This window comes from Centruroides vittatus, unplaced genomic scaffold, assembly GCF_030686945.1.
Source record: "Centruroides vittatus isolate TY-2023 unplaced genomic scaffold, ASM3068694v2 contig_904, whole genome shotgun sequence".
Lineage (NCBI taxonomy): Eukaryota > Metazoa > Arthropoda > Arachnida > Scorpiones > Buthidae > Centruroides > Centruroides vittatus.
The window spans coordinates 1,354,161-1,372,224 of record NW_027122594.1 but is presented as its reverse complement, the minus strand read 5'-3'; the positions used below and the strand labels follow the sequence as shown (position 1 = coordinate 1,372,224).

The following is an 18,064-nucleotide window of genomic DNA, read 5'->3' as shown; positions in this document are numbered from 1 at the left end:
GGTTAACTTCCCCTTCTCCCTGTCGGCAAATCTAACATAACCACTTTTGTGAACACTGTGTGCAAATAACTGCTAAAAATAAAGTTGGGGTAAAAGTGATGTTTGGGGTGAATTCTAGGCTTAATTGATATTACATTACCACCTTTCCATTTGAAAATTGTTAACTTCCTTGAAGATGATTGCTACAAATGCCACTCTTGCCAACGAATAGAAGGTCTTGTCCAATTACTATCTTGTAACATGGGGAGTTAATTTTGTCAACATAAAAAGGGTGTTTCTAGACTGCTTCCTCACCCTGCAGTTTAAATTGCTGGTTCTATTCTTGCTGCTGTTGAAGTTGTAGCAGAAAAACAATACTATATGAATTATTATGTATACACATTATATATTTTTAACTTTAATACTTCATAATTCATTTAGTACAGTGGGTGATCTGTTAATGAACATAATCCATTCCAAGACCGCGTTCGCTACCTGAATTGATAGTTAACTGATTATTGATTTACCATAGATTTTTATGGGATTTTGATTAATTCGTTCCGGAAACCCCAAAAAGTAAAAAATTATAAATAAACGTAGCAAGAAAGTATGTGTCTAACAATAAAAATACACATACATCCGGTCTTGCATTTTTATCAGTCATGTTTTTTTCTCTTTATGGAGGTTAGGAGAATTGTCTAATGTTGATTGCTTTTCTCTCTTCAGGATTTTTAGAAGTAATTAATAACATTGTCGTTGTAGAGATTCCCAAGCCTATTAACCTCAATCTAGTTTGGATGCCATTTGGATGACTGTTGTTCTGATGTCCTCCCACTTCTTCAAAAGATTTTTAAAAATACGGGGGGACCAAAAAAAAAAAGGTGTATAAAAAAAACAAAAAAAAACCTGCTGATGTCATAGAAAACATCCAATAGTATTTTTTAAAATTTTACCAAATGCAAATCCTTGCAATAGAAGATTAAAATGATTTAATTAATTTGATTAAAAAAACTCCCATAAAAAACAATAGCGGAATTAATTAGTTGATTAATAAAACATTATAAAAAATTTTTGTGGCAAAAATAATTCATAAACTTTGCATAGGTGATAGATAACGATGTATATGTACTGATCATACATTTTTTTTTTAAAGTTATAAGTCAAGGCCATTTTTTTGGACCTTAAGTACCATGCCTGAGATAACTCAGGCTAGGGATTTAGTGCATTAATAGCAGATGTCGGCATTGGTCCTCTTTTGTCTTTCTCTTTTTCAGAAAAAACATCCCCCCTCCGAGTTTCTTGGTGTTCTTTATTCAAGAGTTCTTGGAGTTTTTCTGTTGTCAGATCAGTTTCAGGTTCCATTCTGACCTCTTCAATGTTTTTTATTTCTCATATGTGATTTTCATTACTTATTTACCTGCTTCAGTCTTTTTGATTATATTTTTCTTAGCTAAGATTGTGCCTACTGTAGACCTGTTCAAGCCATACTACCTAACAACATTAGACATCATCTGTGCACTCTCTACCTTGGCTATTATCTCTTGCTTGGTTTCTGTGGTGAGCACAATTCTTGAAACTTCACTCTTTTTAGGCTCTGTAATATTATCTTTTTTTTTTTTTTTTTAAATGAAAAGTTTAGAAAAGCACTTACAAAAATTCAGACAACAGAAATCAACTAGTGCACAAATAATTAAGTAAAAGTGAGGCCCGGATGAAATTTGGTGTTAAAACGTTAACGAATATCCAATGGGACAGTTAAACTCTTACCTTTCAAAAATAAAAATGACACAAAACTTAACACGTGCTTGCCCAACAGTCTCGCTAACGTGCTTTATGTCGCTGCTGCTTGTGTGTGTTCTGTGAGGTGTTCGTTTTCTGAACCCGTGTTCGTTGTTCAAACATAAAAAATTTTTCACAAAAGTGTTCGTCGTTTGATTTCTTCACAGTCCATTTGTTCATTAACTGATCACACACTGTATTTCAATTGTTCTAATTACAGGCTTATTTACTTTGCATAATGTTATCAGGTCAGTTATTGTGAGTTTAGGTGAATCCCAAAATGATGACAATAAGCAGTCTACTGTACTTTATTTCGAAACCAGTAATTTGTTTGGAAATAACTTAAATTGTATTTAAATTTAAGAATTAAAATAAAACTAAAGTAAAAAAGAATGAACTCAAATATGAAAAATAATTAGTTTGTAAGTGAACAGGAATTAAGAATTAGTCAGTGAATGAATAAATTTTTACATTTATTTTCTAAGCAAACCAGCAGTCAGTTTTTGTTTTAAACAAACTAGTAAAAAAATTTTTTATACCTGTATTCTGTTTTACATTATTATTATATTGAATTTTACTCATTTTCTTTCATTATTGTTTCGGCATTAAATTCTGCGATACTAAATCTTCCATATAAATGATGATTTCACGTATGTTTTCTTACAAGCTTATAAGTAAGCTTAGTAACATAACAGATAATGCAATAAATGCAAGAATTCCTATAGTAATGTAGTATCTTAATATGTTTCTACATAACTGAAATAAGAGAAGTATGTCAGAGAAATTAGATTGTTATTTCAGAAAGGAACAATTTATAAAGGACTAATTTTCACAGAATCTTTAAAATTTCTTCATTTTGGAAAAAAAAAATGTAAATAATTTTTTTTTTCATTCTAATTCTGGATTTTTTAAAATATCAGGTTATAAAGATGAAATTTAGACGTTTCAGTTTTTCCCAGAAACAACTGAAAATGTTCTAGAACTTACAGTATGTTTATATAAGTAGAATAACCAGGACATTTCATCACAAATAGATGCGTCGGCAATGTCTGACAATGTGAAACTTTCGAAACAACACATTCACATGCTGTTGCTCTGTCACTTCAAATGTGGCCAAAATTAAACGAATGAGCAAGATCTCGTCTGCATGATATTCGGTGAGGGCACAGTCAACAGGTAGACTTGCTACAATTGGTTTAAGAAATTCAAGGGATGGAGATTTCTCACTTCAAGATGAACTCAATCCAGGTAGCACTTACACCATTGATGATGACATTCTCCTGCAACTGATACATGATGATTTACAGTTAACCACTGAGAATAAGAATAAGTGTTTCCATATACTCCAAAAATTGGCATTTGATACTGCCACACCAATGCTACACCTAACTTTCACCTTTACAACCTGATACATTTTATAATATAAACTTTTTAGCAAAAAAATAATTATACTACAATACATTACTTCTAGCTATTTATTTTATATTTTCAGATACAATACAATGAAAAACCATTAGTAGTTCTTGTTGATCGTGGTTTTGTTCATCTTGTTTCTCTAAGAATTAGAAGACTTTTGATGGAAACTACAGAAGGAAAACTGAAAATGGAAAAACTCAATAAATTATACAAAGAGAGATTTGGACAGCATATAAACCTAGTGAACATGAAACAAGATCTTGAAGATGTTATTAAAGTAAGGAAGTTTTGTGAGTAAATAAATTCTTGCAAACTTGTACGCAATGATTTTATTCAATATTTATAAGAGAGTTTTTAATTACAACTTTAATAAAGATATTTTTGAAATTGTTGTAAATTTGCCAAAAGTTTAAAGCAAGACATCTGACATTAGAGATGCTCTGCTCAGACTAACTATGGTGGTGCAATCCAGGTATTTCATATCATTTTTTTGCCACACCACAATTTACATCGCAATTTATGATAATCTTTATAAACAAAAACAATTTAAACACGCTTCTTAAATAACTGTAAATAATAATAAGTTTATTTATCTGGTAAATGTGAAAAAACATTGTGGGACAAATTATTTTTAAGACTATACAGGATGATGCTTAAAGCGATTAATAACAGGCGATGAAAAGTGGATCGTTTACAACAATATTTAACAAGTAAGACGGGATCCTCCAATGCCGCAACCTAAAGCTGGTTTGCATCCCAGAAAAATAATGATTTCAGTTTGGTGGGGACTGAAAAGGGGTCCTTTATTATGAGCTTTTATCCAACAACCAAACAATTAATTCTAATAAATATTGTCTTCAACTGGATGAACTAAAGGTTGCAGTGCATCAAAAACATCTGGAACTTGCAAATCAATGAGGAGTGATATTCCATCATGATAATGCAAGACCACACACATCGTTAAACATGCGCCAAAAACTTCTAGACTTTAACTGGGATGTTTTGAGTCACCCTGTATATTCTCCAGATATTGCTCCCTCAGACTATCATCTTTTTCATTCATTGCAGAATAATTTAAATGGCATAGAATTTCAATCTTCAGAAGGTATCAAAAATCACCTTGATAATTTTTTCAATCAGAAACCCACCCAATTCTACACAAATGGAATTATGAAACTACTACCTGTCAGGTGGCATAAGGTTATTGAACAGAAGGGTGAATACATTGTGGATTAAAGGTTTTTATATATTTCAAAATAGTATATTTTCTTTCTTTCTAAAAACTGAACAAACTTTCTGTTCAACCCAATACTTACAGATCTTACATATTTAGGTATTAGGTACCATCTCTCATTAAATTTAGTAAGAGGATGGTACCTAATACCTACATCTAGTACTGAATTACTTAGTATTTAATTATTAATAGTAGCAGTAAAGTAGCCCAATTTATATCCAGCAGTCATTCAGTTTCATTATGAAAATATCAGGCTTTGAGATGTTTTTATAGTATATGTAATTTTTTTGTTTTTAACTGTATGCTGGATTTCAGCATACAGTAGACCCCCCCATAACACGGTAGATAAGTTCCGTGTTATATGAATCCGTGTTGTACGAGTCACTTAAATACACAAGCCAATCACAGCCCAGCACACAAGCTGTGATTGGCTCATGCATTTAAGTGACTCGTACAACACGGAACTTATCTACCGTGTTATGGGGGGGTCTACTGTAATTCCAAACTAAGCTTAGTCTCTTATAGTGAATAAGAGCTGAGCAGTTGACTGTTCACTCTGTCATTAGATATTATGGACTTCAACATTTTCTGTTTAATTTCTTCTGAGTTTATTTCAACATTCATTATATATTTGTTGTTTCCTTACTGGTTTCTGTGGATTTTTTAAAACTTAAAATTTTTGGCTTTTTTTTTCCAGTAACTTATCACACAAGGAACAGTTATTGGTATAGGTTTTATTAATGGAGGAAATGCATTTCAGGTCTCAGTGACCCCTCTTCATCCTTATTCTTTACAAAAGAAATAATAGATATAAATTATATGACACACAATAATACAGATATTTAAAAAAAATTTTTTTTACTTAGCTGATTATTAAGTACAAATTGAAATTATAAATTGGGCAATTAACTGGATAAAATTGTTTTATAAATGTGTGCTGTATAAGATAAAATTAAGGTAGATAAGTAAAAAAATATTAAATAAATAAAATTAAGAAATTAAATTTTTTTTATAAAATAATATAAATTGCTATTGTGTGTCTGTGTGTTTTATTGAACTATCAATTATTGAAAATTGTTTGTTAACTAATCATACTTGTTTCAAATATTTAAATATTCAATTTAAGCTATTTCAACTAAGTTTTTGTTAGAAAACTTGGCAATACCCATTGTGGACATGATTAAAAATAGAGATCATCTTAGTGCCTATAGGGGGGAAATGCTAGGCTGTGGTCAGATGTTACCAATTATCTGTTGTTGACAAATAGTCAAATATCAGTAGTTTCATGTATCAGTAATTTTGAAGTGACAAATATATGAAACTATTGATATTTGACTCTCAGTAATTTTGAAGCAATTACACAGCATTATACAGGCTCAACAGAACAAATTGTGTGTCAAAGATTATTAAATGCATATGCATGTGAGAAGTGGTTTATGCCTGTAAGACATCTACAATTCTTACTTGACTGTTTTTTAAAACAAATTGGAATGCTTTCAGCCAGAAATAAAGAAATAGGCATATTTGGGAAAATGTTCTGATTGAGACTGTGTTTCAAATCATACAAATCCCAATAAACCATAATGTATGGTAATTTTTTCCTGTATGGCATACATATGGTTGAGTGCAAGAGCAGCAACCAAGAAAATTTGTGAAATTGAAGGTTCAGGGATAATCTGAATCAGCAACAATCAAATGATTCAATTGTTTCAATAATGGTAACACTATCCGTGAAGACAAGCCCTGTGCTGGAAGGCCATCAGTTGTAAACAATCAGGCCCTATTCCAAACTTTTCAGCTGACTACCAGTATCTACAGATTATTGGTCGAGTTCAGAACTTTAAAATTTACCATCACCTGCATAGTTTGAGCTTTTAGATCTGATTCACCAGGTTGTTCAATAAGTTTTGTTGTTTGATAAGAAAAACATGATTTTATGGTTTGAAATACATTTTATTATTCAATATAATCTCCGTGAACTTCAATACACTTGTTCCAGTGATCTTCTAATTTATGGATTCCATTCCTGAAGTGAGAATCCGGAAGACTCGAAATACGCTTCTATGGCTGCTATTACCTCTTTGTTTGATGAAAATTGGTTTCCATGCATGAATTTTTTGAGATGTGAGAACAGCCAGAAGTCAGATGGAGCTAAATCTGGCAAATAAGGAGGATGTTGCAACAATTCATATTTTAATTCACTGATTTTCGCAATGGTTTTTTGAGCTGTGTGAGAGGGTACGTTGTCTTGATGAAAAAGATTTTTTGCTTCTGTAAACCAGGTCTTTTCTCATGAATTTTTACATCCAGTTGGTCCAAAAGGTTACAATAATAATCCGAGTTTATTGTTATACCAGTTTGGAGGTAATCCACAAACAAAATTCCTTTTGCATCCCAAAAAAACTGATGCTAACGCCTTCTTGGCCGATTTCTGGACCCTAACTCGCTTCGGAGCCGAAGTACCGGGTTCACACCACTGCTTAGTCTCTTGTTTTGATTCAGGATCATGGTGGTAGACCCAAGTTTCATCCATAGTGATGAAATGGTGCAGTGCATGAAATCCTTTTTACCCTTTCTAAAACACTCCAAATGTTGCTGAGAAAGTTGCATTTGAATGTGGTTTTGTTCCATTGTTAGCAAATGCGGCACCCATTGTGCACACAGCTTTCTGTAACCCAAAACTTCAGCCAAAATATTGCTCACACTGCCTAATGAGATCCTTAGGGCTTCTACTAAATCGCTCTCAGTTAATCAATGATCTTCCAAAACCATATGCTGTATTTTTGCTACAATTTTTGGTGTTGTTGCACTTCAAGACCTGTGTAACAACATTTAAATTCAGCAATCCATCTTTCTACTGTTCTAATTGAAGGTGAAGAGTCCATATACACTTTTAACAATCATTCATGAATTTGTTTTGGTGCTACACCTTCCAAAAATAAGAATTTTATCACTGCACGATATTCAATTTTTTCCATTGTAAAAAAATACAGTGACACGTCAACTTTGAACAACTTTGAAGAATGAGTTGACAGATTACATAAAACTTCACACGTATTCATAAAAAAGTAGTACTATTTTTAGAGAAATAAAGCGATGAACCTAATAGTGCCATCTCTTACCGAACAACAAAACTTAATGAACAACCTGGTATTGTATAGCCTCGGAGTGCTTTGTGAGCTGACATACTAGCAAGTGCAATGAAAGATGATCATTTGCAATCAATTGTTCCAAAATCTGAAAAATGATCAGTTCTGGCACCAAATTGTAACTGTAGATGAAAAACTGATCTATTTCTGAAATATTGATAAAGAAAACCAACGGAATAAAACCCACTCAGGAAACAGAAACAGGGAGTCAAGAGGCAGGTTTTATTAGTTATTTGGTGCATTTGGTGGAATTTTGAAGGGCCAGTACACAGAGCTTGTTCCTGATGGCCAGGTATACAAAGTCTTGAGCACTCGGCATCCAGCACTGATCAATCAAAAGTGTGTTCTCTTGTAACACGACAGTTCTCCAGCATACACTTTAAGAACGATTGAAATTAAGTCAATGGAGCTTGATGGCATCAAAGTTTTGCCAAATTCAGCATACAACCTTGATTGACCTTGTGCCATCAGATTTACACCTTTTCTGATTGTTAACTTGCTTTCTGAAAGGACAGCACTTTCAGTGTAGGAGATCAAAAATAAGTGTGAAAGTTTTTGGTATTCAAACTAGCAGTATGGTATCCAAAATTTGGTAGAGGAGTGGACTGAGATGATGTCTAGTAATGGACTTTATTTTAAAGAATGACTGTTTTCTGCAAATAAAAATTTTTTTGACATGCAAGTGACCACAAACTTACGGGACACCCTAACATAATTACAATTACAATATATTATTAATGGAAATAAAATGAAAAAATAGGTAGAAAAGAACATTTGAGAGGATACCTTCTAAAATTATGTGACACATTTTCAACTACAACTTCAGAAATGTGGTATATTTGGCAGGGTGGGCCATTCTACATCTTTGTTTTAGCAATTTTCTACATGCTATACACCCCTTGGATTATATGCAGGAAATTACAGTAATTATAAAATGTTACTCACGAAAAACCCGTAACCGGTGCGTAACATACAATATCAGTCACTACAAACGTTTTCAAAACCCTTCCTGGGTTCTTCGGGTTAAAAAATTGACTGGAATGATTTTTGAGGATGAAAAAAGGAACCAAATTACGTGCCGAACAGCATTGAACGTGGAAATTTTTGTGTGTGGCCGAATGTTATTTTAAAAAATATCGATGTCACAAGGCTTGATGGGAAACAAACCGTCAAACCTTTAACATAAGTTTGAATGCTATTTTTGAAATATTGATGTCACAAGGTATGATGGGAAGGAAATCGTCATATCCCTAACATAAGATCGAATGTTATTTTAAAATATCGATGCCACAGGGCATCCCGGAAACAAGTCGTACACTCTTCCCCAGCTCCTCCACAAACCATCCTTTATGTAAAAGATAATGTTAAAGCTCCGTATGCATTGGGCCTGCCAAGCCAAGGAAAGCGTTAGCTCATCCCTAGAATTGATGGATGAGGAAGTACTATAAGCCCTATAAATCTCCATCTGCTCCAACTCTTTGATACGGTCTACGCGTGTTCGGGTGACAATCAGTCTAGCTTTCGATAAGTCTGCTGTAATATCAGGATCAGATGCATAGGTTGATAACGAGGTGCAGCATTTATTGTGTTGTATGTTGTGTAAATGCTACTTCAATCTGACTCCTAATGCATGCTTCGTCAATTCCACATATACTAAGTCCCTATCAAAATGGTTATCCCTAAGCAGTACGGCATACACTCCCAGAAGTCTCTCCATATTAGATTTATTTTTTTATCTTTCCCATTACGCAGCATATCAAACAGGGATGGGCGTCTTCTGTATGCAAGGGAGACATCCCGTTGCCGTGCAATCTTATTATATGTCGATCTCAATACAGGATTGTAAGTAACGGGGATACTCTGTTTCTCCATGGTTTGGCTGCCATTTTGTGAAATATCATTTGCGGAACAAGGAATCATTCGAAAGATCTGTTGTGAAATTTTTTGTATAATGTTGTTGTACCCATGCTTGTTGGCTACGTCATCCAAGTATCTCAACTCCTTGTTTAGTGCCTCTTGGGTAGACGAGTGTGTGTGTGTGTGTGTGCTCTTCTAACTAGGGCTTTAAAGGCTGCCATCTTGTATCGGACTGGGTCACATGAGTCCACTGGAATGTATGTGGGTTTGTCAGATGGTTTACGATATACTGAGGTGTGAACGCCAGACTCCCCAAATCTAATATCTAAGTCAAGGAAATGAACCCTTGAGTTGCTATGCTGCTCAACTTCCAGTAATAGCCCATATGCATTGTTATTCATTTCGTTCAAAAAACTGGTAATGTCTGGTGACTCTCTCACAGAATAATAATGTCATCGACGTACCGCTTGTAAAGGATGATGTTACGTTGGAAATTCGGGAGTGTTCTATTTTCCGATTGCCTGATAACCAACTCACGTAAATCACCGGATACAGAGCTGCCTATGGGTACACCCCTGCCCTGGCTGTAAGTCACCCCACAGAACTGAAAGATCGAGCTGTAACAGATCAAATGGGCCAACTCTAAGATATGCTGATGGAATTCTTCATTGGGCACATTTGTAAAAAGAAAATCTCTGATAGCGCAGAAACACGGAGGCAACTCAATGGAAGGGTACAAAGAGTGGAAATCCAGTACGATGATGTATCCAGGTAGTTCGGTAACCTTAAGAAGCTCTACTAAGTCGCCCAGGTTAGAGATCGAGAACTGGTATCCTTCCAAATGTGGTGCAATGATGTTGTTCATTACCACCTCCAACTTGCATGTGGGGGGCCTTGGCTTTGTCAAGACTGGTCGTTGACAAAGCCAACTAAATGATACTTTTTAGTAGCAGAAATATTATAATGACTAGCATTTTCAGCTTTCTTCGTAAGCCTTCATGAGGCCCAGTAGAATGTTCTAAAAATGGAATGCTGAGAGGTGCTGAATACATTAAATTTCAAAAGATGGAATAACCGCACTGTGATTTTTATTTTGGTGGTGGTGTGGAAATTGCTTTTTGAGAGGTCATAAAATAATTTAAGTTGATACCCACAACCCATAGATAAATGTAGAAACCCATACATTAAACATCACATTTGGGGCATTCTCTTAAATCCTGGCAATATATAAAATGCATGGTCCCATATAGCCTGGTTATTCCATCTTTTGAAATTTAATATATTTGGCACTTGCTAGCATTCCATTTTTATAACGTTCTACTGGAGAATTACTGACAGATGTGGCTTATACGGGCTTATAAAACTGAAAATTTTAGTCAACAGGAATATTTCTGCTGGAAAAGTACTGAAAGGTGTTGTTATTTACTTGTGTGAGATCCCGGGGGGCGGTAAGAGGAAGTCGTATCTCCCTTTCCGGTGATGGTCGTGGACCCGCTCACTTGTCAAGGATGGCGGTTACATTAATGGGGCATTACACGTTACGTGAGTGGCAGAGGTCAGTGGGACCGACGATAAGGTATGGCCAACAGTTGAGTAAAGACACCAATTTCAACAACAAACAATATTTATTGGAATACATCTAAGGAACGAGTACAATGCGAGATCACGAGAGAGAAGGGGGGGAGAGAGAGAGTTTACAATACCGAGTGCATGCCTCTTTGTAGGTTCCATAGAAGATGGAATATCCAGAACATCCAATTTATAAGGGCACTATGTCAAAAAAACTTTGAAATCCAACAGTAGAGGCGATTTTATCCAAAGAGCACACACGGAGAAACTGTTGTCATTGTATACTGATGGAAAGAAGTTTCGAGACTCCCCCGAGGGGGGGAAAGAAGTGCGTTTTATAATTTCGTGGTGGGAAATTATGTCATGAGACCGATTTGTTTAGACGTTAAAAGTGTGATAGGGATTAAAACAATTGATAATATTGGTCGGTAACGGTAAACTTTGTTTTTACCACGTGAGAATGGTTTCTTTTTAGAGGAAGGGTTATTAAAATCCCACGAACTCTGAGGCTCGTTTTATGAGTCATTTGGGGGGGATACTTAAGAAAATCCAATAGATCCCAGATTTCACACTCGTAAAATCATTTTTATGAATAATTATGAAAATAATTTAAAATAATTTTATATTGAAATAATTTTAAAAAATCAGTTAAATGTGTAATCAGTATTAAATTCATATTTTAAAATTATTGTGAGTAATGGATGTCAAAATAACTTGTAAAAATAACAGAGATTTCTGTTCCTTACCAAAAAGTTACTTTGTCAAATTTTCAGGAACAAAATTTAATTTGTAGAATATCTAAGTAGATTCTATTATAAAATACTTCTGTTGATTCAAATCATTGCAAGTCATCACACTGATTTACCATTAAACTATAGTAATTAGTGTGACTATTTTGTATAACATAGAACAAAGTATGATTTAATACAGAATAAGACAATGTCAAAACATTATACCTATCTGTCTACCTGTACGTTATAGAAGCATTCTCATCTTTATAACAATTTAAACATTTTAAGAATTATAATTTTATATTTTGTGTTAAGTTCCTGTCTAAAACTTCATAATTAACAAACAAGTCTATGCCTCCCACTACAGTCAAATTTTTTGGTAGTTTATTATTAATATAGTTGTTATATAGCCCAGTGGCACATGGCAGCGGTTTGCTTTTTTTTAATTATTTTTCGTAATTAACAATTGATGAAAGATATAAATATATGTTGAAATTATTGTTAATTTGAAATTTAGAAACTTATATAACTCTTTTTATTGTAGGTGGAAGAAGGTGTTGTTAAATTGATACCTCTTCTCATGCTGTCTCGTGATATCCTTATTTTGCTTCATGAGAATGGAGGTCAGTTGCCTCTACATAATTTTGAATCACTGTTTCTGAAACGCTTCGGAGTTCCGTGTCGTCCTGCGCAGTATGGTTTTCCAAGCATCGCGACGATGTTTAATTCCCAACCCGATTATTTTGTTATTCACGGTCGAAGAAGTAAGAGAGTAATAATGGTAAACAGAGAAACTGCAGGTAAATGTTATAAAATTAATTTGTCAGTTTAAATAACTAAAAATAATATATTATTAAATTTAAAATTTATGAGAATTTTTTAGTAATAATAAATTTAAAATATCTAATATAAAACTTAACCATTTATAGATTTAGTTTGGTTATCATATTTAAGGACTCATTTTAAGGAAACCATATTTATAAAATAAAAAGCTTTACTTTGTACAATGAGTTTTTTTGAAGTTACTTTTACATCTACTAATAGGATTCTTGAGAGCAGGTTTTTATTTGTAGCTCTATCAATCTTTAGTTTAGTATATTCCATATCTTGAAATATCCTTCCTTTCAGTAACTATTTGATATCAGAGAACAAAGATATAACCTGAGAGAGAGATATTTGGGATATCATTCACTGAGGATATTCATTATATAATAGATTTCTGCTTTTAATTTTTAACTGAGACTTTAATTAATGAATTTTAATTGATCTTAAACATGCATATCTGATGTAAAAAAGGTCTGTCTTCACTTGTCAGGAAGTTAAATCATTTTGCAAAATACTTCATGAATTAATGGATTAATTCAAGAATTAAGCGCAGAGTTCTTGTAAGATAATTTCTTGTCATTGTTTAGAGCAAGTTTTAGAAATACCTCAAAATAAAACCTCAGTGTATACTCCATTATGCAATTTAATAAACACACAAGTGTTTTTGGCCTCATTTAGGAGCCTTTGTTAAGTAATACAGCTGTTCCATTGAGATCAACAAAATTTATGAAATTAAAAAACATTCTTAAAGTGCATTCCATCAGTGGAGTGATGTAACTGAAAAGGAATGTTTCCATATGTCAGATTACCTCTTCAAAATTATTACAATAGATCAACACAAAGATTAACATAAAATCATGTAATTATTCTCTTAATTCTTAAGGATGATAGCATACATACTGCCACACCTGTGGTAATAAACTTATAAGCTATTACTGTTAATACATGTATTTTGTTCTAAAGTCGATATTCCAGTTGTATCTGGCCACTGTCTTTATGCATCGTCTGAGATTATGTATATATATTATTTTTAAAATATATATATAATCAAGATGAGTTGATAATAATAATCAGTGCAGAGCCCAAATGGTTAGGAGTTGAAAGTTGAAATTCGGTACACTGTTAGGGTAAATCACGAGAACGCACACTAAGAAGGGATATTTCGAAATTCCTCCCCAAAGGGCAAAAATGTGGTGCAGACCTGCAAAAAAATATGAGGTGTACAGTAAGGATGCTGTGAAAGAATGTGTGCCAGAAGTTTGCAAGAATTTGCTTTGGGGATTTTTCCGTTCAGGATGCACCATAATCAGGTCAGCCAGTTGAGATTGACAGTGATCAAATAAAAGAGTTAGTTGAAGTAATTCACACCATACAATGCGGGAAATTGCAGATATTCTTCAAATATTGAAATCGAGTGTGGAAAATCATCTGTGTGAACTTGGATATGCCAGCAAACTTGCATATCCAAGTTGTTTGGCTTCACTAAGTTTATATAGAACCCAATCATATCACTCACATTTCCATCTGCAATTCTCTCAAAAACTGTGTGGAAAGTGACCCATTTCTGAACTGAATGTGATGGGTTGAAAAGTGGATTGTTTACGTCAACGTCAATCACAAAAGATAATGGGGAAAGCATGGCAAACTGCTGAAAACCACTTCAAAAGCCAGATTTTATCCAAGCAAAGTCATGCTCTGGATTTGATGGGATTGGAAGCATTTTGTTTTATGAACTCTGCTTCTGAAAAACAAAACGACCAATTTAAACAAAGTATTATGAAGCTAATAATGTACTTTTTGTCCCACTATTATTAATTACTTATCCAAGCTCTATAATTAGCTGTTGCTAGGACTTATCACACACTATTGAGAACATACTCAGAGAATGATAAACATTAAACTTTTGTGTATTTCAGGACAGCTTGTCTGCTGAAATGCATACCATAGTTACAAATAAATACAGTATTTAATGTTTATCATTCTCCAAGCATGTTCTCAATAGTGTGTGATAAGTCCTAACAAGAGCTAATTATAGTGCTCGGATAAGTAATTATAAAGCTACCCAAAGGATGGCAAAAGGTACTTAATAAAAAAATGGTGACTATATCATTGAATAAAATTTTTATTTTCTATTTAAAAAACTCAATTGTAAATTATTTTTAGTGTTCATAAAAATAAAATTTCCAATTTTTAGATACTATTTAAATAAGGGGATACTATTTTTAGGTGTGTCCTAAAAGAGAGAACAAATTAATGTAGAGCTTGAAAGTCTATTTGACAATGGACATAGTGTTCAAAAGCCAAACACTGATCGTGTTTGAAATATATTCAGGAATTATACTGAAAGATAAATGATGGTTACGATCATTATTTTATGCTCTTAGAAAAGAGGTCTTGCACTCCTACAGTTTGTGAACCACTGTATTAATGGTTTAAATAAATTCTTTATATTAAAATTAATAAAAATGATTGCTAAAAAATAAAGACTTTAAAATATCTATAATCAATAACACGAACTCAACATTTAAAATTTTAGCCATTTTGATTTTTATAATGTAAGTTGCTTAAATTTAGTCGAAGTTTAAGGAGACTTCTGTTTATGACTCAATGCCCTGTCTAATATTTAGGATCTCCACTGCCACCTGTTCTGTCTCGGGACATTCGTAACTGTGGAGACGACAATGTTCCGAAGAAACATAAAAGTGCGAAGACGGACTGCCAAAAGAAAGATTGCGATTTGATAAACAAAGTTCAATCTGGAGGTAACGTGTGCCTTTTTTATTTTTTTGTTATATTTAGAAACAATTTTTAAAAATATTTTTATATTATTATGATTTTGTTTATTACATAATAGTATTAATTTATACATATATAGGTTATACACGAATTTTCTGTGAAATTTGATAATTCTTACTTTTGGCATTCAAGATAAAATGGATTAAGTTGCAAAAATTGCATTATTTATGATAAAAATATTACCAAGGTTAAACCAAAATATCATATATAATTGACAAATAAAGCAGCTGAGTAAAGTATTATGAATCTACTTGCTAGTCACTCAAGAACTGAATATTAAAAGTATTCATATTTGTTATAAATCAGAGATGGTGAACCTTTTTGAGCCTAAGTGCCATATAGTAAACGTATCAAGCATACTTATGTTTTAAAATGTTTATGCATACAGAAGTTTGACTTGGAGTAACTATATTTAAATTTGGTCGAATGGCCGAGCGGTATCTTACCGCTCTTGTGGACCCGAGACCAAATCCATTCGGATCAAAAAAGCCCCAAAAAATTTTCAGGTGGTGACCCGTTCCTCACCACCTAGCTGTCCCATTGTGGGCTTGCTAGATAAAAGAGCCCTCTTAGTGCCCACAGGGCAAAAAGAGTTTTAAAAAACTATATTTAAATAAATAAAATAATATGCTGTAATTAGAGTAAATGTAAAGAAGCTGATTGAAAACGATAATTAACCGAAATGGTATAATATGTTACGTGCCGGATGATTTCTCCAACGCGCCACTTTGGGCACGCATGCCATAGGTTCGCCACCTCTGTTCTAAATAATAGCTTCTGTGAGCAACAAACTCAATATCAATAAAATCCAGCAAAAATTTTAATAAATAACAAATGTTTTCAACTACATCTAGAACTTTCATTTTTTTCTTATAATTAATAATACAAGTTAATTACGTACCTCAAAGCCTGTTACCGGTGTGCAATTAACACAAAAAAACGAAAAAACAGATTTCCACAAGCGTTTTCGACCCTCCAATGGTTCTTCTTCAGGCAGCGACAAATTTCCGTTTTGATTTAAGACTTCTTAAAATTTAGCATTTTAGCATCCATTATTGTTTGGAGAGATGAAATCTTTGTGGTGTTATGATAGTCTTATACTGAGTTATGTTATGACTGTTATGACAGTTATGACTGTTATGATAGTCTTATACTGTCGAAATACTGAGAGAACTATCATAATATACAAGTATATTGGAGACTTTTGATGCTACATATAGAAACTATGTATAGTGATAATCAGTTTTCAGTTGGTATGAGATATTTCTTCTCTTCACATGAAAATTTGTAAGTTTTGTTTGTTTAAATGTTAATGGAAAAATTTAATCTAGGAGAACCAACTAAGTATAACCTTGGCATTCTTAAGAGAGTGGACTTCCTACTGTTGCAAACTTGGATACTACTGGATTACAAAACCCTGTCTTGACAGTTATATCTAATAATACTGTAAAGTACTATTTTTTTTGTATCTTAGTAAACCGACTATAATTACGGTCGGTAAAACTTCCGTTATCCGCGTAAAGTACCCGTTAGGTTTCGAGATTAGTTTGCCAGGCCTGGGCTTTTAAGCGTGCACCGAAAAATTAGTAATAACAACGATAAATATCAAGTCAAATCAAAAGTTCAAATATATTTAATTAGCAACTAGAACGTACTACATACAAATATCAATAATTCCAAACAAAATTTATTAACGAAAATCAACAAGTCAACCCGACAATAAACTTAGCTACTTAGCTTAACTTAATAGTAATTCTCCTTTGAAATTCGACAATCAACTACTTAGAAACTATGAACAAAATCTCTTACTAATTAAACGTCTATCCGTCACCTCACTATATGAAGAAACTATTTCCTCAATCCTTTCGATATCGTCAAATCGTCAATCGAACTCCTCTTTAGCACCTTGGATCGTCCAATTATCAATCTGGACTTCTATCAGAAAATACTTCGCTTTCGAATTAACCTCGCTCTCACAGTCGCCTCGATTTGGAAATCACCTCTCCTTCTTCGGTTAACGTACGGGTTTTATACTGTGAGGTGACGTCACACTTGAGCTGGGTTACTCCTCTTATTTACATACTTAGTTGCTAACATTAACTTTGTTCTGGCAGCTTTAAGTTTCCGACAAAGCTTATAAACCGTTTACAAAATATTTATCATAATTTTCTGGGATGTTTAAGACGGTTTATCAAGTATTTCTCTACTAGTGATTGTGGGGACTCCCCCCCACTTTTTCTTCTGCGGACTGTTACTTCCGCCGGGCAGCGCAAGTGCGCAAGATGTTTCCTATGGCGCTTATTTCTCCGTGAGTTGTTTTTTCTTCATTTTTCATTACTAACAAGAGAGTGGTTGGGAACCTTCGTCCTAAATAAACATAAACCCCAAACAAAAAGATAATAAAACAGAAATAATAATAAAATAAAAAATAAGGTTCGGACTCAGTTCCTTACAATACAAACTAGAAAAATGCATTTCAGGTAGTGAAAAATAAGAAATTTCATTAGTGTCCTTCCAAATGAACAAGATATTGATGTTACAGTAAAACTTCTCTAACTCAAATATTTCTTTGAGTTAGATGTTTAACTTGAAGAAAACAAAGCAGTCAGTAGGTCTCAATGGAATAGCATAGGGATTTAATATCTTCAACTTGAATTTCTTAACTGGAATTTTTTCCAGGTCAAAGTTTCTCATGGTTTCCAAGACCGATTTATGTTACTTTTGACTTC

General features: G+C 33.3%; 1 protein-coding gene across 1 annotated transcript in view; it reads left to right on the top strand.

The window, feature by feature from the left end:
- Positions 1-18,064, top strand: part of LOC136984131 (meiosis regulator and mRNA stability factor 1-like) — a 129,460-nt gene that overhangs the window by 102,815 nt on the left and 8,581 nt on the right. The window contains 3 exon segments of the mRNA XM_067281066.1: positions 3,251-3,451; positions 12,259-12,514; positions 15,167-15,301. Coding sequence (XP_067137167.1) covers positions 3,251-3,451; positions 12,259-12,514; positions 15,167-15,301 — 592 coding nt within the window.